The sequence below is a fragment of the Mesoplodon densirostris genome, chromosome 5 (assembly GCF_025265405.1).
Source record: "Mesoplodon densirostris isolate mMesDen1 chromosome 5, mMesDen1 primary haplotype, whole genome shotgun sequence".
Lineage (NCBI taxonomy): Eukaryota > Metazoa > Chordata > Mammalia > Artiodactyla > Ziphiidae > Mesoplodon > Mesoplodon densirostris.
In genome coordinates, this window is record NC_082665.1 from 151,378,050 (window position 1) to 151,404,511 (window position 26,462).

General features: G+C 48.9%; 1 protein-coding gene across 1 annotated transcript in view; it reads right to left on the reverse strand.

Annotated features, from left to right (window-relative positions):
* EPHB1 (EPH receptor B1) overlaps window positions 1-26,462 on the reverse strand; it is a 298,646-nt gene that overhangs the window by 146,438 nt on the left and 125,746 nt on the right. Inside the window, exon 4 of the mRNA XM_060098903.1 lies at window positions 1,170-1,325. Coding sequence (XP_059954886.1) covers window positions 1,170-1,325 — 156 coding nt within the window. The remainder of the gene's footprint in view (window positions 1-1,169; window positions 1,326-26,462) is intronic.

A 26,462-nucleotide genomic window follows, 5' to 3' on the forward strand; every position in this document is an offset into this window, starting at 1 on the left:
GTCATAAGGGAGAAGATGGTGAGGAAATTCTCCCCTCCTCCATCCCTCCCCAGGGAGTGGAGTTGCCACCTCCCCTTTTGGCAGGATGACTACCCTTCCCTCTACAGTAGAGAGTGGGAGAGTGGTGGAGCTGACGCTCTGGACCCAGCCCCTAGAATTTCTGCCTCAATGCACACAGGCCAGGACTCTGGTCTTGTCATTTGGCAGAGGCATGGATGCACCACACTAGGCACTGGAAGGGACACAGGGAGATGAATATATGGAGCTGGCACACAAGGACCTTCACTGGGTAACCAAGAAGGCAAGTGCAGAATAATTGGACAATTATTGAAATCAGGAGAGGTTTGAGGGAGGCTGGTCACAGAGATACAGGAGGCCCAGTGAAAAGAGAGGATATTCTCATTTGTCAAGACCAAGGTGAGGGCTTCCCTGGTGGCGCAGTGGTTGAGAATCTGCCTGCCGATGCAGGGGACACTGGTTCAAGCCCTGGTCTGGGAGGATCCCACATGCCGCGGAGCAACTAGGCCCGTGAGCCACAACTACTGAGCCTGAGTGTCTGGAGCCTGTGCTCCGCAACGGGAGAGGCCACAGCAGTGAGAGGCCCGCGTACCACGATGAAGAGTGGCCCCCGCTTGCCACAACCAGAGAAAGCCCTTGCACAGAAACGAAGACCCAACACAGCCAAAAATAAATAAATAAATAAATAAATAAATAATTAAAAATGAATATCTGGTTAAAAAAAAAAAAACATTTCAAAGCTTAAAAAAAAAAAACAAACAAAAAAGACCAAGGGGGCTTCTTGGAGGAGGTGACTGGAAGAGTTACTAGGAATTGTTGCAACATCCTGGTGCATCTTGATTTTGCACTCAAAGAACTCTCCAGTTGACATTTTTTAACCATCTGGTGGACATAAGTTGTCTTCCTTGGGTGGGAGGAAGCCCCTCCCATCTGAGAGGAGGGGGCCAAGAAAAAAATCTTGACCCGATACTACTGAGAGAGGGGCACTGCTTGCCCAGCGAGGAGCTGTCCGTTTCAGCACCACAACCAACGTCTCCGCTTTGTACTATGCAACTGGAGGATGGTGTCTTAAGTCTTCCCTGCCCTAGGCCCACCACTTGCACTATCAGACAACCAAACTCCCCACCCCAGAGCCCCTGCTAGATACTTACTAGTGCATGCCACTTCTGGGGGGTCAAAATCCGCTCGGTAATAGCCAGTCCGGCAGGTGCAGATGGGAGATGCCTCTGAAGGGGATCTGCTGTTGGAGGGACAGTGGGAGCAGCCCTCAGCTTCCTGGCTGGCCTTGAACATCCCGGCAGGGCAGGCTGTAACACAAAGAGACCATCTTAGAATTAATGGAAGAGTGGCAGTCAGAGGCCCTTCCCTGGAACTGGAAGATGAAACATTCTGTCACCTTAAAAAGGACATTGAGACACCCCCTTGCACAAAGTGAGCATTTCGGACTGAGGCAACCCCTACTTAACACTTCCAAGTCTTCAAACATCCTTAGTGAAATATACTTGCCTGGTACCAATGGCTTCTCTCACTTGAACAATATGAATAATGACGCTTCCCTTTCAGGTGTGTCAAGAGATTTAATTAAGAAAATGAATTAATGTGCAGCACAGTGTCTGAGGCATAAGTGCTCTATAAACGGTTATTCCCTCCCTCTTCCACCTATTAACAGTCAGGGCCTTACCCTGGTTCACTCAGTGAAGAAATTTCACCTGGGCCTCGGATGGAAAGAGGTCCTGGTTGACACAATGAACTGGACCCATGGTTCTTAAATCCCATGTTGCAACACACATGAGGGAAATGGTGAGCTGTGTTAACACTTATTATGAATGGTGGTAAAGGGCTGAAATTCATGAGTGATTCTTTAAGAAGAAATTAAAGTGATTTCAAGGTTACTGGCTTAACAACATCATTCTCCCTTAATTGCATTTTGAAATGCTTTGGGGGGGTGTGTGGGCAAAGCAGGATGCCTTTGTAGGCAGTGCACCAGGGAATGTGTCATGTACTTGGTGTCATCTATCATGTACATGTCAGTGGAGAAGATTGGGAACACCTGGTATAGCCCGATGCCCACTGGAGCTGTTCTCAGATATGAGGCACTTATTCTCCTTGCCCCATGGGTCAGCCTGTGAAGAGCCATGCCCCAAAATGTCCGGCTCTAGGCCATCCCTCAAGCTTTTACCATGCCTCACCTACAGAGTCCTTTGACTCCAGACATCTGGTCTCTGCCTTGCTGATTCCTCAGAAAATTGCCCCTGCCTGCCTTGCTTCCCTGAGGCCCTTCCTCACTATCTCAGCCCCTGATTCTTCTGGTCCCCAAGAAACCTGCTCTGGCTTATCCTCCTTTGAGACCAGGTAAAACTCATTTCATGGTCAACTCATTTGGCTTTCTTGCATACTTCACTAATTCATTCAACAGACATTTACTGTGACCCTGCTGAGAACCTGATCCAGGGAATTTTGAGAACAGAGCCTGCCCTCAAGGAGTTCTTGATCCAATGAGGTCATACAGTTGCAATACAATGTGATCGTTGCCATAGTAGAAGTACCATTATAAAGGTTTCTACTTATACAAAGCTCATCTTCCCAAATATACTGTTCCCTCCTGGAAAGTGCAGAGTATTCTTTAACAGTAGCAGTAGCCACCATCTGTTAACATTCTTGCTAAGTGCTTTACATGCAGTCCTCTATGGGGTAGCTATTATTAGCTCCATTTTGTTACTAAGGAAATTGGGACACTGAAAGGTTAAAAGAGTTGCCCAGAATCACACAGTGGGAGAAGTAATAGTGATGATATACGTATAAACTATTTGAATAATATCCACAGCTTTTCTACCAAGACAAGAAAGAAGAACGGTTTCCTATGTTGGGTAAGTTTTCTCACTCCTTTGCTCACTTGAAGTGAGGTATAGGGTTTCGGTCACTCTGGAAGTGCCCCGGGGCAGAAGCTCATCTTGAATGGGAGGGAATTTCTGAAACAGAATGTCCTGGAATGACATAACCCAAGAATGTTCAATGGAGTCCATGTCCTTAGGATTTTTAACACCTGTTACTTACAAAAGGGGTCTGTGGTCAGATATTTTGAATCTGTGGGTTTAAAAAGTTCATCTCATCTTTTATTACAGAATTTTTCAGAACTTCCCAAAATGGGATACAGAATGCTGTGTTTTCTCACCAAGAAGCCCTATACTGTAGAGCATCTCGTGGGATTCAAGTTCTATGGAACGTACTGGGGTAAATGTTGTCTAGGTGCTACAATAAGGCTCTTAAGGATTTCTGTTGTAACCCATGTAAAAATGGGCCACTTGCTACCCATCTCAGTACATTCAAATCAATTTCTCAGTAGAAAGGAAAAAAAAAATTCAATCTTTACGAAAGGCTCAACATATAAAACACCAAAAGGAAAACTCTGAATGGTACACCTAGCATCCTAGAATTTGGCTTGCTGATCTATCTTTCCAAGCCCACTCAGTAAAGTCTCTCCCCCTATTTCTTTCCTCCTCTCTCCCTTTCTTCTTTCCGTATCTCTTCCTTATCACCCATGAGAAGCACTTGGCCCTTTCTATTGTAAATCTCCCAGCGTTTCTGCATCCCATTCAGTTCTGGAGCTGGAGAACACAGAGAAATCCCAGGCCTGTGCTGCCCAAACACAGGGGAAGCTCTTTCCCTGGAAAGTGGGGGAGGGGAATGTGGAGACACGCATTCACTGGAGCCCTGCCACACGTAATTTTCTTAATGTATCAATCCAAGAGACACAAGGTGTTTTCACTTTCTTTCCAGCATTTAAAAGCCTCCTTTCTTTACATTTAATAAGTTAACAGCATAAACAACCACCCTGATGTCCACAAATAGCAGGGGGATTTAGAAAGTGTCTTCCTCTGAGAGTTCTGATGAAGGAAGGCAGAACCGGGTGTCTCTAGACTCTGACAGCCACAGAGGGAGGAAATGAAGGAGAAGGAGGCCAAGCTGAACTTTAAGAGAGAGAAGCTCAGAGAAGGGTTAGGGTGAAAGGCCCTGGGAGGGGGTATGGCTCCATCTTCCCCAGGGCAGTGAGCACTAGGTAGTGATCAAACAGTCCTGGGTCCAATTCCTGGTTCTGCTGGATCCTAGCTGGGTGATCACTGGCCAGTTATATAATCCTCACTTGCTCATCTGTATAAAGTATCCATAAAAAAGAAATTTAACACTTCTCACAACAACTCCCACAGGTCATTAGAATTTATTAAAGTCAAATATGAAAATTTACCTATGCACAGTAAGTGTTAAATTGTGCTAATTCCTCTTTACCTCCATTTATCCAGTCCCTTTTGAAAAACAAGTTTTCTTTGCACAAACATTTAGCATTGAGGATTAGAATATAAACTGAGAGTCCCAGAGTCGGCAAATAAATTCTGGAACCAAATGGAAGAATGTGTTTCTGCACAGATTACTTCTGTTTTGTATAATGGGAGGATCATTATATCTGTAAAATATATTTTACCAATAATTACAAAATGGATGAAACTCATTAATATTCACATTTCATAAGTTAATATTTTATTAAAATCTATGTGTAAGCATTCCCTAATTTATAAAGAAACTGTATGCCTAGGTTCATTTATTGAACACTTGGACTATAACTTTTTTTTTAACATCTTTATTGGAGTATAATTGCTTTACAATGGTGTGTTAGTTTCTGCTTTATAACAAAGTGAATCAGTTATACATATACATATGTTCCCCATATCTCTTCCCTCTTGCATCTCCCTCCCTCGCACCCTCCCTATCCCACCCCTCTAGGTGGTCACAAAGCACCGAGCTGATCTCCCTGTGCTATGCGGCTGCTTCCCACTAGTTAGCTATTTTACATTTGGTGGTGTGTATATGTCCATGCCACTCTCTCACTTTGTGGCACATATATACAATGGAATATTACTCAGCCATAAAAAGAAACGAAATTGAGTTATTTGTAGTGAGGTGGATGGACCCAGAGTCTGTCATACAGAGTGAAGTAAGTCCGAAAGAGAAAAACAAATACTGTATGCTAACACATATTTATGAAATCTAAGACGAAAAAAAAAAAGGTCATGAAGAACCTAGGGGCAAGACAGGAATAAAGACACAGACCTACTAGAGAATGGACTTGAGGATATGGGGAGGGGGAAGGGTAAGCTGTGATGAAATAAGAGAGTAACAAAATGGACTGTAACTTGTAAGCACACTTGGACTATATTTTCTCATAGAATTAATGCTTTAAATAATGCTTAAAGTGCCAGGCTAGTCCACAAGACCTTTTTTAACTCATCTTGTACCAGACACCACTAATGAGAAATAGAAGTGAATAAGATTGTTATTTTACTACAAATTTACATAGAAAAATAAATAAGAAAATTGTGCTGCTCCTTGAGGAAAAGCAGCTTTAATTAGAGGTGTTACGTGGAGCTGCTGGGTAGAGCGTAACAAAGAATATTTAGACCAAGGGAGGTAAAAGCAATCGCCTCAGCCCAGAGAAGTCACCTGAGTATATAAAGTGGTTGGGAGTAACACAGCGGAGAACGGTGGGGACCCCAGCAGCCTGGAGACCTCACATCTGCCTGCAGGCTCAAAAAATAGCAATTAAATACTGTGATCATCTAATCAAGCACATATCCACACTGTCAAGGAATTTCGAAGTGGAGAGCACACCTACTTGCTTTCATACCATTTCAAAACTCAGGGGTTGCCTTTCTCTTGATTTAAACTTATGGGCACCATTGTCACTACGGTCATGAACCTCTCATTCAACTAAATTTTACAGAAGATCTAGGTGAGCTTGGCACCTTGCTAGAGGAATAGAGCAGGGCACAGAGGGTGGTGGACAGACCCTGGGACGTGCCCGCCTTCCTTGGGGGGTGAGGAAGGAGGCAGATGATGGAACGCTGGCTGATTCCCACACAGCATCGTCTGTGTTATGCTCATGTGTGCACAGGGTTGGGGTGGGGGACCCGTCAGGCAGGAAGTGCCTGACTTGGAGGATCCATCGCTATGAGACGAGGACCAGAAGAAGCATTTTCTTGTGGGGACTAGGAGGTGAGATTCAAGAGAGGCAAAGCCAAAGCTAGAAGGAAAGAGGTGGAAGAACAGGAGAGGTAGGAAGGGAAATTAGGTCAGAGAGTGCCCAGCTGCATCTCAGCCAGGAGGGTTTCATCCCCATTCCAGGAGGTGGGTGGGAAAGGAAGAGCCGTTGTGTATTCCCACAAGACCTTTGTCCATGGAACACCTGTGACTTGGAGGGCTGTACACTTCTGACACCAGCGCAGCCCGGATGACTTCGTTTCCTTAAGAAAAGGGGGTTGACTTCCCTCCATTGTAGGGGATCACAGTTCAGACAGGTGATAGATGCAGCTTTTAGGTGGCACCCCACATGCACACCTCTTTCCCAGCCTCTGACTTTGGCAGAGAGGAAGAGACAAGACGTGAGGTCCCTAAGCGTGTGTGCATTTTCCATTCCCCAAGCAAAACATTCAGCACTTCCCTCCCCCTTCAAGCAAGAAGGGACTGGTACACGTGACCTCTAGCTGATATCCAGAAGATCACCTTGAAACGCCCACCCAACTTCTCAGAGTCTCGGAGATGTAACAAATTACCTAGTGCCTACAGTGCTCTTGAGAACCCCGTCCCCTGCCATCCTTGCACACAGCCTTCCAGTGACACTAAATCCATCACCTACAGTACTATTACTTTATAAAGAAACAGATTAAGTGTCTCATAAACAGTGCCGTGATTGAGATAATGGAAAGTACCTCTCGTCCCCATCTGCAACATCAGGTTATGAAGCATTTCCAGGCAGCCAGGAAGAGGAAATTAATAGAAGCAAGAGGGAATAACCACTTTTATGCAATTTCCTCAGGAGATAGTGGACCATCTAATCTTTATTGGAGCCCTTTAACCTGTCACTCAGCACTCGCCAGAGCCTCTTTAGCTCTCACAATTTTTCCTGATACCCAAGGAAGATAAAATGAAAATCTCATGACATTATTTTATAATTTTTGTACGTGGAGGGTGCACACTGCCTCTGCCCCGCCCCCTCCACAGAAGTCTCGCAAAATACCATTTTTATGCAGCAGCAATGTGGGAGAGCTTAACTATTCCCGGTGCATGGTCCAGGGGTGGGTCTCAGCTTTTCTGCAGGAAGGAAATCTCTCCCTGCATTTTAAATGCGATGCTCCCCTCCACCGCTGCCTCTGTCCTTGCTTTTTCTTTTTAATAATCTGATTACTGCTCCTGATCTAATTTTTTTTCCCCAAGTGAGTTTGCAAAGGTTCATGCCAATGAATATTCATCCCCTGCTTAAAAGAACCGGGTGCCTTTTTCTCAAGGCAGGTGCAGCCTAGCAGCTGGCTCGGGAGGTGTGCCTGCTGCGCGGGGTGACAGTGAGAGGGGCTAGGCTCGTGTTCCTGGCAGGGGAGAAAGAGGTAAACAGCCCTGAGCTCACTGCCTCTCAAGCTCCCCTTGGTCTCCAGGCTCTGCTTTTGCTCTGGAAGACAAGCAAAGAGCCAGCTGCTCTGGGCAGCTGCTGAGATCCGTGGGATGGGTGTGGTGGCCGGGGCAGGGGATGGGGACAAGAGCTTCCTGCAGAGCATGCGCACAGCTCTGCAGGGCTCTACTCACAGGTCTTGTGGCCTCTCATTGAGACCGGTAGAATATTTAGAGTCACACCTGCAGCTCAATGCCTCCCTCATCTTCACATTATGGGGGCTGACCCCAGGGGTTCTTGACTCTGGAACTCCAGGTGTGAAACTCCAGGGAAGGAGGTGTGCTGGGGTTCCTTGTCTATGCTCATAAACAGTCTTTGCGTTTCCCAGAAATGGGTCTCCCTGAACACCCCCAGGCCATCCCAGTGGGACCCAGGATCTGGTGAAACCCCCATTTCCCCTTATAGTCAGGGCAATGTGTTGAGAAAACCACTAGCACAGAAGTAGTTCCCAGGCACCCAGCCAGCCAGCCAGCCAGCACTCCAACTACTGCACTAGATTGAAAGTTCTCTGAAGGCTGATGCTAGGTGTTGCCATCTTTGTATTTTCCTCTCCCTGGTACTGAGCACAGGCCTTACACGGAGGCACATGCATTCTGCGGCTGGTTGAACTGTAAGTTCACTGAAGGCCTGCTGTGATAAGAGCCAAAGATAAAAGCTGTGATTAAAAAAATTATAACAACAACAATAATGACAAGATCTTAATATTACAAGGTAAGAGGTGACTGGCACTCTCCTACAAAGTGTGGATTCTTAAAACTTTTCTCCATTAAGGCCTTCAAAATGTCCAGAGTTTTGATCCAACAATTCTACTTCTAAAGAAAAAGCAAGGAGATGTGGAAAAAGATGTATGTTAATGGATGCTTACACCACTGCTATTTATAATGCAGAAGAAAGAAATGAAGGAAGGAAAAAAAAAAGAACTTAAAAGTCAAATAATAGGCTATTCACTAAATAAATTATCGAACATCTGTATAGTGCGACACTACACAGTCATTAAAATTATGTCATGGAAAAAATATATATATATATTTTTTTCCGGTACGTGGGCCTCTCACTGTTGTGGCCTCTCCCGTTGCGGAGCACAGGCTCCAGATGCGCAGGCTCAGCAGCCATGGCTCACAGGCCCAGCCGCTCCACGGCATGTGGGATCCTCCTGGACCAGGGCACGAACCCGTGTTCCCTGCATCGGCAGGCGGACTCTCAACCACTGCGCTTCCAGGGAAGCCCGAAAAATATTTTTAAAGTAACTTTAAACTATAGAGTATGAACATCGTTATACATACACATACAAGCATATACATATATACACAAACATATATATAAACCATAAGCAATAAAATAAAAACTGGGAGTGGTAGCAATGATATGATTCTGTGCTTTTCCATAATTTCCCAGTGTTTTGCATTGTATATACAGGACTCGAGTAATCAAAGAAAATCTCAGTCACTACATTTTTAAATTTGGTGGAGGACACAAAAGTATGGACAGCAACCTCCAACCCCAAGGAGCTGAGATGAGCAGGGCAGGTCAGAGTGGGCTGCTTACAGAGGAAAGCTCTACACCAGAGGCGGAGATGCCCTGTGCCAGAGGTCTTTGGAGGAAGGGGAAAGTAAAGGCGAGCTGGGAAAGCTGCCTGGAGATGGTGGCACATGCACAGGCCTTGAAGGACAGGTAAAAGTTGATGCAGAGATGGGAGGGTGAGGCAAAGGGAAAAGAGTGCCCCAAGCATCAGAGAGAACAGGACCCGCACTTGCCTGGAGTGCCCGGGGAACCTGTAGGGAGAGGGAACCTGGCAGTAGAGACTGCCAGGCACACACAGAATTCAAGGGGCCACAGCAGGAGGTGACCTGCGGTGCTCATGTCTATGTCAACCTGCACACACGAGGTCATATTGGTCTCCAGTCCCTGTCTCCATGGGCCCACCTCCAGCTGTAATGGCCTGCGCAGAGGGAACACTTAGCTGTGTCATACACTCGTATCACTCTTGGTGACACTTGCTGAAATTGATGAATGCTGCAGGCACCTTGACACAGACGAGACTGTAACTTCCAGTGCTGTTAAGCTGCTCCAGCAGCAGCAGCAAGCCTAGCATGCATCAATCAGCATGGAAGTTGTTAAAATCGTGGGATCAGGGGCAGGGGCACTTAGCCTTGGTGAAATGGGGAGATCACTGGTCAGGACTGAAACATGACAAACAGAAGGGTAGTTTCCCAAGGGGGAGGGGCAGGCCCTTAAGTCCTTGTCACTGATGGCACCTGTCCCTAGGGAACAGCCGGGCACAGCACAGCCAAGGCCAGGTTCAGGGAGGGAGGCTGGGCTGGGCATCAGAGCCTCTCAGCAGGGAATTCAGGGCTGCATCCTGCAATCCTGGCCCAAGGTCAGTGTGGTTGGGTAGTGGAGTAGCATAAAGCAAACCCAGGGGTTTTCTGTGACCTCCGCCAGAGATTCTCAACCTGTGGTTTCCAGACCGACAGCAGAAGCATCACCACCTGGGAACTTGTAGAAACTCAGACTCTGAGACCCCACTCCAAACCTACTGAGCCAGAAACTCTGGGGTGAGGCCCAGAAATCTGAGTGTTTGCAAGCCCTCCAGGGGATTCTGATGCAGCTCCAGTTTGAAAACAGCTGCTCTAAACCTCCAGGTAGAGAGGAAACATCTTGGTCTTGGTGTCCGTGAAAACTGCCACTTACTGGTAATGTGATCTTATGAAAGTTACTTAACCCTCAACCTCAACCCTCTCCTCTGTAAAAAGGGGTACGAGGGTAACTTCCTTCTTATAGCTTTGTGACGATCAGTGCAAACTTTCTGGAATGTAGCATCTCCTCAGTAACTAGCAGCTGGGTGTTTTCCGCAAGGAGCCAGGATGACTGTTTTCATCAATTATTCATTTTAACGTATTTAAATTGGCCACTTAATGTAAACTTGGAGCTGTGCTCGGCACTGGGGTCCACCAATGGAGGAAACGCGCAAAGAGCTCTCCCCCATGGAGCTGACATCCTAGTGGAGGAAGACAGACTCTAACCTGGAAATTCTGACAGAGGTAATCAGTGTAGGAGGCCGGATCAGGGACCTCTCTGAGTCTGGGAGGGCCTTGAGCAAGTGAGGTCTAAGTCAAGTCATACAGAATGAATAGGAGCCATATAGGTTGGCAGAGGTAAGGTGGGTTAGTGAGGGGAGACAGAGAATCCTCCACGTGGAGAGAGAAGCACGTGCAAAGGCCCTGGAGAAAAAATACGACTCTGTCAATAAAGTGAGAGCGGTGTTTCCATGATCGATCAACGTGTAGTGTGAGTGCCACGGGCTCAGGCAGACAGTTGTTCGTGGGCTGGGCAGGGGTCAGTTGGCGAGAAGGAGGCTGACTCTGGAGAGGTAACCTGAGCTCATGGCAGCCCCTAGACTTTATCCTTAGGTCATGAAAGCCACAGTTGGGTTTAACATGGGGAAAAAACACGCATCAGATTTTTGTGTCTGAAAGATCACACTGGCTGCTGGGAAGAGAAGGGATCAGAGGAGTGGGGACAGTTAGGGGGAGACACAGGAGTCCAGAAAGAGTGATAATCACCAGGGTCATGGGAACAGTCCAGAGTCATTTAGAAGAAGAGGATCTGGGGATTACAGGAAATCACTCATTCATTCAGCAGAGCCTCTACTGGGTGCCAGGCACTGGGCCAGGTGACCCCTTGTCTGGCTTGTACCCCTACTTTCCTACCAATGCCAGAAAACCCGCCCTCCACACTTCAACCACTCGGGCCAAGCATTTTCCTCTTCCTGGAGTTCTCTTTTAAAAATCTTATACCGTGGCAGCGGGTTCACTGTCCCTATGACTTTGAGGGGGTTGAGAGTGACATTAGGAGAGGGGAGAGTGGGGAAGGTGGGGGGCGGCTCCCCTGGGAACTGTCTGGGTCTGCTCCCCAAGTTTGTCCCCTCGCCGCCAGCCTGCAAATGGGCCTGGAGGAGCCCACCCACCGAGGAGGGTCCTTCAGACTCAGGAACCCTTTGGGACTTTGGTAGGGGAGGGTCCTCTAGCTGAGACCACCCCCGACATCTACTTGATGTCACTGGACCCTGAAGGTACGGTGCTACCAGGGCGCCTTCCCAGTGGGCCACCTGGACAACCAGTAGCAGCTGGGGGCCCCATGGAGCCGCTTCCTAAGCTTTAGCCCAGCAGAGCCCTTTCCCTTTTATACGCTTGTCTCATTTGGGGAGCACTTCCTGTGTGCCCTGAGTTGGATATAAGAGAGTCACTCTATTTACCTTGGGAAAGAAGAAGGCTGTTGTTGAGGAGAGAGGGCAGACGTGCAGGGAATCAGAAGTGGAAGGGGACCTGGCGGTGCCCTCAATCCAGAGGGAGCAGATGGCCAGGGAGGGTGGAATTCTTTAGATGTGGGGCTCCAGGGGCAGAGGAAAGCCTCCTGGGGAAGAGCTGATGTCACAGCCAGGTGGCGAAGGAGGTGGGTGAACCCATGCTGGGGGGACAGGGCGGGAGGGGGTCTGTCCTTGAGAAGAGAGCAGAAGCACCCTGCCAGCAGCAGAACAGACTCCTTTAAGGGAATATGGTCTTCCCGTTTCCTTCTCCACCACCAGAGAGATGCTTCCCGGGGATCCTGGGACTCAGCAAAGAGGAAGTGAGGGTCAGATCGCTTTGGCTACTCCAAAGGGCCCCAAGGTTCTCTACCTTGATCCGACCCATTAGGCCCCAGGGCTGCCAGGCCTAGACCCCCACTGCTATGCCAGGGGAAGGGGAGGGCAGGGAATCCCCACATGTCCCCTCCCCAGGCCCTGTCTCTACCCACGTCAGAGCCTGGCTGCCAGCGTTCTAAAAACACCGTCAATCTGGTAGCTCTGGGCAGCAGGCAAGGGGACATATGCTGGCAGTCAGGCTGCTTCCCACATTTTCGAACTGAAGTGCTTATTTTACCCTTTGAGAAAAGCCTTATTTTTAAGTATTCCCCTGACACAGACCTTGATGGATTCCCTTTAAAAAATAATTTATAGCAAGTCTTTAAGATAAACGAAGGTGACTTCTTACTGAATTTCTCAAGACTGGACAAAGATGAGAAGCCACCCAGGGCTCCTCGCTCTTTCCTGTGGCTGGGGCAGGGCTGGCCACCTGCACGCACATAGACAGCCAGGTCTGGTGAGTCATCACACCCAGAAAAAGCACTGCTGTCCCCTGGTCTCTCCGCTTCTCACAGAGCCAATGTGAAAAAAACATAAAAAAAGAACTATGTTTGGATGCATCACACAAATCTCATTTCCGCTCCAAAACCTGACAAGGCAAATAGTACTCTTCTCTTAGGGAAGGTTGTTATTGTTTCCCCTTTTCTAAGCTTCCTCACCCCAGGGCTTTGGCGAGTCCACAAATCACACACAGTCAGGCTGGAAAAAGACCTTAGAAACACCCTAGAACAGGGTTAGCCCATATAGCTATAATCACCAAGCCCCAACGCCGCCCATGACAGACATCACTAATCAATCATGGCACTCATTCCCACTCAATCCAGACCAGAGCTCAGAATCTTTAACACAATGTCCCAGGCAGCCACTACCCACAGATCAAAGTTGGCACATCCCAGATCTATGATGGGGAAAGTAACGCCCAGAGAAGGCAATGACTATCTTGGCCAGAGATGCACAGTCAGTGGGGGAACGAGAACAAGCCACAGAGTCCGCTCCACTTGCCTCATCAGGACAAGCCCGCTGCAGCCCTGGGGTGCTCACTCCATCCCTTTGTCCCTACCTACCTCGACTCCTTCTCCTTTTCATCTTTGAGGTCAGCCCCACAGCACAGACTCCTCTCCAGCCGGAATGCCATGGCACCTAATTATTCTCTCTGTGTGCATCCGGGGAAGGGCTGCATTATGTTTAAGTAAGTGTAGCTAAGAGGTGCCACATCTCAAGAGAAGGTCAAGTGCTGCATATGTATAATATAAGATTAAGATTTTCCCCTTCTGCGGTGTACTTGATCAAATAATTTCACTGTGACCTTTACAGAAACCCAGGAGTAGAAATGGGCACAGTGGAATTTCCAGCTTCTCCCTAGGTCACAAAGTCATAAACACCATCAATCTATGGCACTATTACACGCCATTCAAGTGGGACAAGTGAGCAAAATAAATGATTTTTATTTTTTGGTAACGACAGAGCAAAAGCATTGAGGCCGAGAGTCTCAAGCTGGATTACCAGAGCTGTCTTGACAGATAAAGGACAGGACTCCTTCCCTCATGCTGCCCTGGCCTGGCCTGGTGGCACAAAGCGTGTGGCGTGGGCCTTCCTGCAGAGTGTCAGAGAAAAGGGGCCCGTCCAAGGTCACAGCGGAATCAGGTGGGTCCCTTGCCAGGAGGGTGTGTTGGGCCCTGTCTCAGCTCCTAAACTGCAGTGGCAGTGGGTGTACCACTCAGCAAGTCCCAGTGTCAACTCTAAAAAAAGGGAAATAGCTGTGAGTAATCATCAGTATTGAAATAATAAGGTTATACTCATCCCAAAAGATTCTCCAAGTAGGAGTGAACATGACATTTATCCAAAAGGCTGAAGGACGACAAAGTTGGCGGAATAGGTATTGTCTGACCCATGACTTTGCTCAGGAACCTCACCAAATCTGAACAGGGAAACGGGGCTCATGGATTCTGAAATAGAGAGGAGGCCATCCCTGGGTGCAGCTGAGCAGGGCCGCCCAAGGCACTGGACCCCTGGGGACGTCTGAGTGGCCCAGCAGCTGTTGTAAATCAGGGTGGTTGGGAGAGGGCTCCTGCTGCAGGAAGCGCAGAAGAGGGCTGAAGAGCCGTATTCTCTCGAGTGACCGTTTATTCCCAGGTGCTGAGAGGTGATTTCCACAGTACCCTGCGTCCTCCCTATTTGCAGTTCCTGGATGTACATTAGCATCACCAGCTGCCTTCAGATTTGTCAGTGAAACATGATGAAGTGGGAAGCTTCCAGCAAAGATCAGAGGTGTGAAGGGTACACTTAGCACTTGGATCTTGGTGCATACCTAGGGGAGGCCGAGAGGACCATCCCTCTGAAGCCGCCGCGTGAGGGAGGGCCTAGGGAAGGAGAGGCAGGTGCAGACCTCCGGGAGAGCCAGGAGGAAGGAGTGGGGAGAGCGGGCACAGGCCCTCCTGAGCAGCTTGGGACAGGACTTCCCCAGACAAAACAAGTCTGGGGCTGAAGCACTCACAGGAGCCTAGCTGGACAGGAGACTACTACCCTAACCCTCCACTGCAGAGGAAGGGGCCTGCTTTTCCTTGCCCACCCACTCCCTGCCAGCCTTTGGGTCAGGTCAGCAGAGGCCTCTTATTAAATGAGAGACTAGCCTTTCCTGCAGAGCACAGTTGGGGCGTGATGCTGGGCCCTCTCCTCCCACCCTCAGGAGCCTTCCAAGGCAAGGTCTGTGGGTTGCCAAGCTGACCTCCACCGGCTAAAGTTGGCTACAAAATTGTGTCAATATTATTAATAATAACAATAATGTTATTAATAATAACAACGTCAGTATTTAAATAGCATTTATCAAGGGCCAGGTACTCGGGTGCTCAGCATGACCTCATTTCATACTCATAACAGCCCTAAGAGACATATGCTACAATTATTCCCATTTTGCACATCAGCAAACTGAGGCTCAAACAAGATCAGCAGCTGTGGTGGAGCCAGGAGTTCAACACAGGCTGCCTGACTCATTGGCTGGAATGTTTTAAAATCAAATAAATTTCCTTGCAACCAAGAAAAGCTAGTGTATATCATGTTAAATGCAAGCTATGCCAACACAACTTCATACGGAAGGAGTACCAGCTTCTGAGTTACAGACTCCACCACTCCAGAGCCATAGGAAGCAAGTTCGGTCATCTTTCTGAGCCTTGGTTTCCTCATCTGTAAAAATGGAATAACTGTCCCTATCTAATAAGAGTTGTTTTGACCATTGAATGAGATAATGAATATAAAATATTGGGTGCAGTTCCTGGCATGTATTAACTACTCAATTAAAAGTAGCTGTTAATATTATTCTGTTATAAAATTGTAATGTGTTCGCTATAGGCAGTGTGTTATCACCATGCTAATGTTTTACATTTTTTATAGTCAACATTTGTCCCACCACATGGAACATTCTCATCAAGGTTTAATAATGCATGAGCCTCGGCTTGAATCGCTAAGATTTAGGGATGTAAACAGAAGCATATGTGACTCTGGGCAGTGACTGTCAAGAGAGGAAGCTAGCTGGAAAGTAGACATGATGGCTGAAACTCGGGCAGCCATCTTGGGCTGTGAAGATATCAGAGCAACAAGTTTGAATATACTTGGGTCTCTAACACCAGGCTATGGATGCTCTACCAGCCTGCACATATTTTACATGACAGAAAACAAATCTCTATATTTTAAAAACCGAATTATGTTACATGTTTTCTCTTTCTCACAGACAACTGTAATCCTAACATACCATTTCTTTTCAATGAAACTTTGTAAGAAAGATAATATCATTCCCATTTCACTGGCAATGACATTAAGGCTCAGAGAGGTAAAACAACTTGCCGGGTATTTCACAGCTAATCTGTGGCAGAGGCAGAATTCAAAACCAGATCTGCTTGGTTTCAAAGCTGATACCCTTCCCAGTTATATTTACTAAGATAACTTATTCGTGGGGGTGGCAGCATTCTGTATTTACGGATATGTGCACTTAGGCTTGAGAATGACATGTCCAAATGCACATGAGTTCGGATGAGAGGCTTGGGAAAGGGACAAGATGTATTGCTTTCCTGCTCACTGAAGTCATCTTGCCCTACTTTCCCTGCTTCCAAGGGGAGGGAGGAAAACCAGCTATGGTCTATGTCATATACTGGCTCTGAGCCCTCTGAGTCCCCCTGCCTAGCTGGATTCCTGACCAGATGTAAAAAGGTGATGTCTGGTTGCTGGGCATTCTGCAGAGGCCTGCTCTGAAAAGTAAATTCATCCTCCCTGTGGCTTCCGGTGGGCAGAGGGAAAGGAAGACAGCGTCAATGGTGAGACAGGCTGATTTTCCAGAGGACACGTGGGCAGCCCAGCAGCAGGTGGGGGGTGAGTATTCACTGGCAGTAACTGCTCCCACCTCCAGTGGGTGCCAGCTTCCTAGAACATAAGATGTTTGCTATAGACATGACATATGGGCACGTGAATTATTATTGTTTACTACGTCTCAGTCCAAATATGCCAAAAGAGGCTATTACCTTTATGCCAACTTCCCAGATAATTTCAGAATGGAACAGAGGTACAGAAGTAGCCAGCCTGCTGTCCACCAGCATCGGGGGCACAGAGCAGTGAGGGCCAAGGAAACCACATGCATTGAAGTCTGGATTTCCTCATCATCAGACTAATAATCATTATAATCCTATGAAACTTCATTACTGAATTCCCCCTTCACCATTTCTACACGTAAGACTCATTTGTTAATAACCAAGATAAAGGTCCATAAAACAATATTGCTCCCATGTAACATGTCTTTCTCCTTGCTCTCAATAAGATTCCAGAATTTCATCAGAGGAATATAAGCGCTTCACCAAGATGTGTCAATTATTTCAAGATGACAGGTATTCGATTCCCAAATTCATCAGTGGGGGCTGAGAATGTATTGGTTCATCAAGCAAAGCACATCTCTCGAAGCACTCTCACCATTTGGGAATCAAATAATAATTGCAATACGAACACCTCGACTTTTTAATGGATTTTTTCAAGCTAAAGGGTTTCGACACATTCCCCACCAACCCACTCTCAGATTCATCTTCTTTGCAGACTTCTGAAATAGTGAAGGCACTGGTTTTATTCCTCCCATTTTGCAGAGGAAGAAACTCGGATTTTCAACTCAGAAGCTGAGTGACTTACATAAACAAAGCATATTGGAGGCAAAGGAAAGATAGGCAGCAGCTCTTTCACTTTGGGGCTCCAATCACTTGACTACACAGCTTAAGAAATATCACTCCTTGGATCCAGGCACTAGGCAGGCTGCTGGAGATACAGAGCAGAGTAAGCTAGGGTCCCCATGCTCAAGGAACACAAGCCTAATGAAAGCACAAAATACTAACAGTAATTATAAAATAGCATGGTTAATGGGAAAAGAGAAGCATGTATAGGAGTGGGGAGTAAAGAGGCAATCCCCTCTCTGTATTAGTTGGGAGAGAGAGGAGGTCTCTTGGAGATGACAGCTGATCTGGGTTTTGAAGCACGAATAGGAGTTTACTAAGTAGATAAAATGAAGGAAGGCATTCAGGCAAAGAAAATGGCATGTGCAAAGGCACGGTGATTGGGAAAGAGTCAAGGATGTTTAGTAGTTTGTTAGTGTCCCTGCTGTAAGCCCATCACCAACCTAATCAACGAGAAGACTTTGTCTTCATGGGAGAGATATCAGCTGTTTCAAATAGGCTGGAATTAGTCTCGAATGGAGGCAGAATGTTGCACTGAGTCTTGAAATAAGAATCATGGATGTTTCAGGAACACACACTTGCATCCCCCAATGCTGAGTCTCTCTCTTTTTTTTTTTTTTTTTTTTGCAGTACGCGGGCCTCTCACTGTTGTGGCCTCTCCCGTTACGGAGCACAGGCTCCGGACGCGCAGGCTCAGCGGCCATGGCTCATGGGCCCAGCCGGTCCATGGCATGTGGGATCTTCCCGGACCGGGGCACGAACCGGTGTCCCCTGCATCGGCAGGTGGACTCCCAACCACTGCGCCACCAGGGAAGCCCGTGAGTCTCTCTTGATGAGCGCCTGCCTCACTCTCCCACCTCCTTCCGAACTCCCAGAGCTAATTAAAGAAATTCTTGGACCTGGCTGATTCCGAATAGCGGGATATGGGTGTCTCAGCCCTGGATGGGGCTGCCCAGACTTCCTAACCCTGAGATAAGCACATTTCTAATGCCCTGAACCCACTTGTCTGCATTCTCTGGGATCTCTTTTGTCCAGAGCAGAATAACAGAAGTACAAAAGGGCCCTTCTGAAGAAGGAGAGTTAGTAGGTGCAATGGACTGAATGTTTGTCCCTCACCTACCCCGTCAAATTCATATGTTGAAGTCCTAACCGCCAATGTGGTAGGTATTTGGAGGTGGTGCCTTTCAGAGGTAATCGGGGTTAGACTACATCATGAGAGTGGGGGCCCCCATGATGGGATTCATGCCCTTATTTTAAAAAAAAGAGACATGAGACCCACCTCCCACCCCACCCCCGCAAGCAACAAAGAAAGGGCATGTGAGGATTTAATGGGAAAACGGCCTACAAGCCAGGAAGCGGGACCTCACCAGACACTGAATCTGCTGGCACCTTGATCTTGGACTTCCCAGCCTCCAGAACTGTGAGAAATACATGTGTGTTGTTTAAACCTCTCAGTCTGGGGTATTTGGTTAGAGCAGTTCCCGCTCAGATGGTAGGACGTGTCTTCCTTTTCTCCCAGGCCCTGGCCTTACCTCCAGGCGCAGGCTGATCCCTGTCTCCTACGGAGGCCTCCTCTCTGCTCCAAATCAGGCTGTACTTCCGTCCTTCTCAGGCAGGGCCCCATGTGGATTTATGATTTAATTTGTGTGTATGGCACTAAGGAATGATTTCTGGGCTGGTCACTTAAGAAATGATTAAAGACCATCATTTCAAACCCACAGCACTCCCTGGGGAAAGGGAAGCGGCATGGGGCAGAGGAGGTGTCGGTAAAGCTCGGAGATGGACGTGTGACAGGGGAGGCCAGTTGCCTGGGGGAGACGGAGGCAGGAAGGCATTGCCTGGATGCCTTGTTTCTGCTGCTGGGAGGGAGGTGCTGGGGACCTCTGACCCACGCCCTCAGGACAGGGAGAGCTCGGACCCCCATCAGACATCCGTGACGCTATCTTTGTCCAGACCAGCAGGTGCCTTCTGAGGCAGTCGTGGGCAAATCCAGGCCCAGGCTCCCTTGCTCGGCATCTTTACAACCTCAGAGCAGTAAACCTGGGCCTGAAGGTGGCTGAGCGTGAAGGCAGAAAACAATTCATAAAGGCCTCCGTCCTCCAGAAGCTTTCCATGCGCTGACACAGACCAGAAACCTGCATGCAGGAGCTCTAAATCACCCTGCCATCTCTTCCCTGGAAACAGCCAAATGTTACACTGTACCAAATTATGAGGTGTGGCTCTAAGTTCTGAGACCAGGTAATAAGCTTGGGAAGATGCGCTCAGGTCTCCCCGAGGAATTCCTCAAAGTCAGGGCTGTTCTCAGCACCTCCTGTGTTAATCAACCTGCTTAGCCACCAGAAAACCCAGCTGAGCCCTGGCCCCGACTGCTCATGGCTGCACATTCAACACATGGCCCAGGACGTCACAGGAGGTGGTAACGGGCGAGCAAAATTCACCCTGAGTGTTGATTACAAACACCAGGGTTCCAGAACCAGTTCCTAAACCTTTGCTGCCTGTGAGGTCTTGGGTAAGACCCATTGTCGCCTCTCTGGGCCGTAGTGGGCTCATCTGTGAAATGGGAACTGGGGGAGTAAGAACAGCTCCGCACCTTTGCTGGTGACTGGTGGACACACACAAGGCTTGATTTTCACGTGAATTACAGCTCCCACGGTTGCTAACCTGAGTCCCTGCGACATCCGTCATGGTAAATGACACTCTGATTGTTGTAAACTCCTTTTATTCTGAATAGCAAAAATAGCTGCAAGAGCACGTTCTCGTTCATATCTTACAACATCTCTCAGCAGAAGGGACAGGGACAGAGAGGTCCCTGGGAAGCAAGGGCTGAACCTCAGTTCAGCTGTGCCGCTGATGGGCGTGAGCCCCCTCTCCGGACCACACTGACCCCTTTGGTGAAATGAACGGTTAACCTGGATTCAATGACCCGCCTATCCCTTTAGCACAGGCTCGCTCTCACGGTCATCCATCCATCCTCCAGCCATTCAGTACACACCTTTATTAAGCAGGGGCCCCGCATAATACAAAGGCAAGCAAGAAGCAGTCCCAGCCACAAGGAGTTCATGCCCCGATATGGGGACCTCTCCCACTTCTATGCAGCTAAGCCAACCACGAGCACTGTCCTTTCTGGCTGTACCCGTGGGTCAGCTGGGGGCACCCAGAAATTAAAGGCCATGCTCAGCCAGAATGTTGTAGGCAAGGTGAAGACTCAGCTCATCTGGATTCAGGCTCCAAGAGAGATTTTCCCCATTAGTCTGTAGGGCTTCTCCATCAATAATGATACCAACCGTAATGAAGATAAATATTTTGCAATGAACTGTCGCTTTTTCACATGGGAAAAAACGATTCAAATTAAAAGCACTTTGGTCTCTCTCTCTCTCCTTTACTTTATTTCATTTTCTTGGCATATTTCTGAGCTAAAGAAAGAAAGAAAGAAAGAAACAAAGTGAAAAATTTATCCTGAAAAGGGAGAGGGAGGACCATAGCCAGCAAAGATTTTACTCACCTCCTAGATTCACTATTTCACGGTTCTGTTGCCACAAACATGCCCTGTGCAGGTTCTCATTGAACTGCCATCACCACCTGATCTTCAGAGGTGAGGGGGCCCAGGATGGGACTGGGGACCATGGAGACCAGGGCTACACGGACTGCTCCAGGCTTCCCAGGAAGCTGGGGATGGAGCCAGGGGGACAGACGTGATGGATGCACTTGGCCTTTATTATGATTCTTATTTTTCAATGTGCAGGCTTTAATTAAGTTGACCCACACAGCACTAACTTGCCTACTACACACAATTAAAAGCTCCAGTTAGGGCTTCCCTGGTGGCGCAGTGGTTGAGAGTCTGCCTGCCAATGCAGGGGACACGGGTTCCTGCCCCGGTCCGGGAAGATCCCACATGGCCCATGAGCCATGACCGCTGAGCCTGCGCATCCAGAGCCTGTGCTCCGCAAAAGGGAGAGGCCACAACAGTGAGAGGCCCGCATACCGCAACAACAACAACGAAAAAGCTCCAGTTAGAGACACAGGAGAACAGCAGGAGGGAGGCTCACCACCTCCCCCCTACCCCTCCCCAGGCTCTGGAGAAGATGTTCCTTGTGATGGAGATGAACCCCACCCCACCCCAACTCACTCTCAGCCCCATTTCTGCTGGAATTGGAGCCTTGCCCTAATGGTCTCATCCTCTCTTCTGTATTTTCGGCCTCTGTCTCTATGATGCATCCTGTGGATGGTCCACCAGCAGATGTCCCACACCTGTTACTTCCCTAACCTCCCCCTCACTCCCCGCATCCACTTGTCTCCACATCCTGTCATCTGTCCGCACTATTGTCAAATCTCCTGATTCCTGTCTCTACCTTGGTTCAGGCCCTTGTCTTGTCACCAGCTCCCTGATGTCCCTGACTGCCGCTTGCCTCCCCTGCACACCTGCCAGAGAAATCTTCCAGTAACAGGGATCTGAATCGATGCCACTTTCCTGTCTAAAGCCTCCGAGGGCACCTCTGACTTGGCAATGAAGTCGTATGCCTGGTCGTGTCTTTTCCAAGCCCCTTGGGATCAGTGGTCCTGCTCACCCTTCCAGCCTCTTCATCAGCCTCTCCCTGCCCCTAAACACCCATGCCCGGCTGCCTGAGGCACTCCCATCCATGTGTCAGAACCGCTCAGGGCCCCCTCCTCCTGGAAGCATGGTGGCTTCTGTACCTGTTCTAGACTTCTGTGTGCCCACAGCGGGTGTGCCTGTTTACCTGCCTGCCTCCCCGCTAAGCTGCTCCCAGTACCCTGTGCACCTCTGCCAGAACCTAAACAGCACTCACATACTCGTGTTGAATGGGCGAAAGAATGGGTACAAGCAAGATAAACACTGAAGCGCTCAGACCTCTTGTTTACTTTTCCGTACTATATGACTCGTGACCTTCCAAGACATCGCTAACGTGAATCCCACTCTCTGCAGGCCCTTCTCACCCAGCTCTGCACCTGAAATGTGCCCATTCCCTCCAGCTTAGCTCATGCCACCCTACCCATGCCAGTGCCCCTCATTTCCCAGCTGGTGAGAATGTCTCCTCCCTGAATCCACCCCCCTTAGCACTGCCCGTGCATTTGTGTCCTGTCTGCCTGCATTACAGTGCAGCCTATGGAGTCAGGGGGCCCAGGGAGGGAAAGTGAACCCACTTCCTGTAAGCTGTGTGACCAGAGTCACTAGCCTCTCGAAGCCTCAGGCTCCCTACCTGTAATTAGGAATAACAGTAGTTCCTACCTGCTAGAAGAGTAATAGTACATAAGGACAGTGCCTAATACTAGTGCCTACCTGTACTGTTGGAGAGTAGATGTGACAATCCATGTAAAACGATTTGTATACTAAGCAGTCAAAAGTTAGTTAGTGGGCTTCCCTGGTGGCGCAGTGGTTAAGAATCTGCCTGCTAATGCAGGGGATGCCGGTTCGAGCCCCGGTCTGGGAGGATCCCACATGCCACGGAGCAACTCAGCCCACGTGCCGCAACTACTGAAGCCCGCGCGCCTAGAGCCTGTGCTCTGCAACAAGAGAAGCCACCGCAATGAGAAGCCAGTGCACCGCAACGAAGAGTAACGGCCGATCTCCAAAACTGGAGAAAGCTCCGTGCATAGCAATGAAGACCCAATGCAGCCAAAAATAAATAAAATTTATATTAAAAAAAATGTTTGTTAGTTAGTTAGCTCATCACCATCCTCCTCCACCTCACCAGAACCTTCACCACCACCGTCACCATCGTCATGCGGTCTCTTTCACTAAACAGTACATTTCTGAGGCTGTATCCAGGTCACATTTGTACCCTTCTATGTCAAGGTCCTGCAGAGCCCAGGTGGTGGCTTCAGGTACCTGTTGCATTAAATTCACTACAATACTGTCCTTATATCCCCATTGGCTGTTGGGCTCTCGTGTCTGTCCGTGGTGGTCCTGCAGTCTTTCCACGGAAACCCCTGACTTTCCCCAAGCTCTTGTCTTGGCCCTGACCCAGTTTTAGGGGTCCTCTGGGGTGACACAGGATTTGTTGTAGCTCTGAGTTTATTCCTCCTATGCTGCCCGTCACCTGTGCTGGGGAGAGCCTTCATTTAGCGCCTCCTAGACTGGGCCTCCTGCTCGGATCACCCCACTCCTGCTGCTGCTCCATCCGCCTCGCCTCTCCTTCACCTCCCTCCCCCAGAAGCTGTGCAGCTCTGAGCTCTCTGTGCACAGCAAAGTGTGGGTGCCTTCTGTGCCCTCCTACCTCCCCGATGTTGGTCCCACCTCTGCACACGTGACCACTGCCTTTTGGATCTTAAAGGGGTCAGATCCCTATCTCAACGGATTGTCTGTTAGACAATCAGCCCCCACCCACCTCCTACCTTTTCTGCTCCCCTCAGGCTCCCAGAGACTGGAAGCAGGGGAACTACATTTCCCAGAATGCAGTCCTGTGGGGTCTGGATTAGAGCCCACCAAGGAGAGGCCCTCCCACCAGATGGGGAGGGGACAGGAGGCAGCGGCTGGGATGCCTCCTGGGCAGGGCTTGGAAGCAGCCACCCCTGTTTAGGCAGATGTGAAGTATCACAGTGACCTCCACGTGCTGTCCCTGCATTTGCCTCCATGCTGGGGGCCGCTATGACCGTGGGAACACCACCTTCCGGCTACTGACCCCCTGGACAGTAGTGTCCAGCCTGAGAGCACTCAGGGGCCTGACTGACCTCTGTCTCCTGTCTCTTTCAAGGGTTTTGTAGGCATCTAAATTCCTATATCTAGTATAGGAACATTGTAGGAATATACCTAATCTGATTCTACTTGAAATGCTGGGATATTTCTACATCAACTCCCTTCTCCTCCCCAGACACAACTTTTTTCTAAAATATGCTGAACTAATTCTTCCCAAAGCCCTAGTTTTATGCTACACACTCTGAGAACTTGTGAGGAAGGTATTCAAAGGTACCGGGAATATGAAATTCCTCAAGGACTTCGTGTGCTTTGCTGATGATGGAGGAGGGGGTGGGGTGGAACCCTGGGCACTCCCCCTCCCCCTCCCCCTCCCCTCCACCTGATTCTTCCCCTCACTTCTCTGGAGGGAGAGAGGATGGAGATGTGGAGCGGGAGATATCTGACTGAACTGAAAGAGGTTGGATGTAAAGGCAACAGTCAACACAATAAACAGTGGTTACGTGCCAGGCACTGTGCTGATGCTGTACAGAAATTACATAATTATGACAGATAATCCTCAAAACAGCACAACCACCATGCACAATAACAACAGCAAATGGCCATCGCAGGCAGGGACTGCCTCTGGGAGAGTGTTGCACTCAGGGATCAGCTACCTTGTCATGTTCAATTCCCCCCCGCCAGCCCACAGAGGAGGTGCTGTCATTACACCTTTTAATAGATGTGGAAACCAAGGTACAGAGAGATTAAGTAGCTCCACCCAGGTCCTACAGCTGCAAGAGACAGAATCAAAATTCAACCCAGGTCTGTGTCACTCCCGCACCTGATCGAAGTTGAGGGAAGGTGAAATTTGAAGCTTCAGACCACGACCTACAGCCATTTTCACTGGCTCTCGAATCCTAGAGATGCCAAGTTGTCCTGCCAGTGCCCACCTCTCTCACACCTCCTGCCTCTTCCCGTTCCCCAGAACCACACTCTCCTCAGACAGTTCAAGCAGGGTAGGTGTTCTGAAGGCTCTTCCCCAGGCCAAGTGTTCCCAGGGGTAATTTGATGAAAGCAATTTACCTTTTTTTGCAAAGAAAGTTTGAGTTTCCCCAGAAACAATTTCCTTTAGAAAGAATCTGATTAAGCTTGTAAGTACAAGCAACAGGAGTTTGGGGTTTGGGGCAGGTTGTTTCTGCTCACCTCTCCCCCTGCCACCCTCTCTGCTCTCTTCCTTGGCCCCAAGTTGCCCTTCTGAAATCCAACTGAGGGCCACTCCTCTTCCTCCACGAAGCCCTCCTCTGAGCCCAAGATCTCTCCTGCTCAGGGCACCATGCCTGGACCAGGATTTGCAGTAACACCCCATCTGCCATGAGCTTCTTCTCTCCCACCCTTCCCTTTCCCAACCCTGCAAGTAACTTCCCAACCTGCAAGGATTGTGCAAACCAGGGGGCGGGGCTGCCACAGTGACAGTGCCAAGGGACAGTGCGCCTCATTATCTCTACCAGCCCCCCAGAGTCACCCCCAAATCAACAGGATCTCTGTTAAAACAGTGCGCATACTTCATAGATCTTGAAGCCAGGAGACATCTCTACATCCCTTGTGTGCCCTGGACCCCTTTAGATATGTGTAGGCGGGCTTGGGGCGGCCATTTCTACCCAGACACTCACTTTATCCCGGCACCCTGGAGAAAGGAGATAGCTGGGGTGACAATTGACAGGAGAGGGAGGCAAAGCTGCAGTGAAGAGTGATTCGCGTCGCTTGCCGCTGCAGTGCCTCCTAGAGTGGGTACACGGGGAGGGCAATTAGTGTACACATAGCCACACAGGCACAAATTGCAGAACCATTATCTTGTAATTTCCATAACGAGGCCTTTGGAATAACAATCAAAGTGAAGGGAAAGGGAAGAAGAATTTCCCTGAGGGAGCTCAGGACTGCTCTGCCAAGGGCCTGCCCCCCCACCTCCCCGGCATTGCTATCTAAATGAATGGCTGGGCTTCAGGAGTCGGGAAGCAGATTGAGGCCTGCTCCCTCTCATGGGGTTTGTGGAGAGTCTTTGGGAGGACTTGCTCCAATGGAATCAGGGAATTTGTGGCAGCGGCAGCAGCAGCAGACAGGAGTCTCACATGGCACCAGCTAATTGGAGGCATAGACCCATCGGGATGGAGACGTGGTGCCCTTTGGAGAGAGGCATGGGCTTTTGGATGGAAGTTCGGGTGCCAACTGAATGGAGGAGCATGAATATCATTTGGATGGAGGCATGGATCCCAAGTGGATGGAGGCAGGGGTCCCAATTGGTTGGAGGGGCATGAGTTTCATTTGGATGGAGGCATGGGTCCCAGTTGGATGGAGGGAAAGGTCCCAGTTGGTTGGAGGCATGGGCCCATAGGCAGGTTACCATCATTCTGTAGACTGAGAGCTCTATGATCAACTCATTCTAGC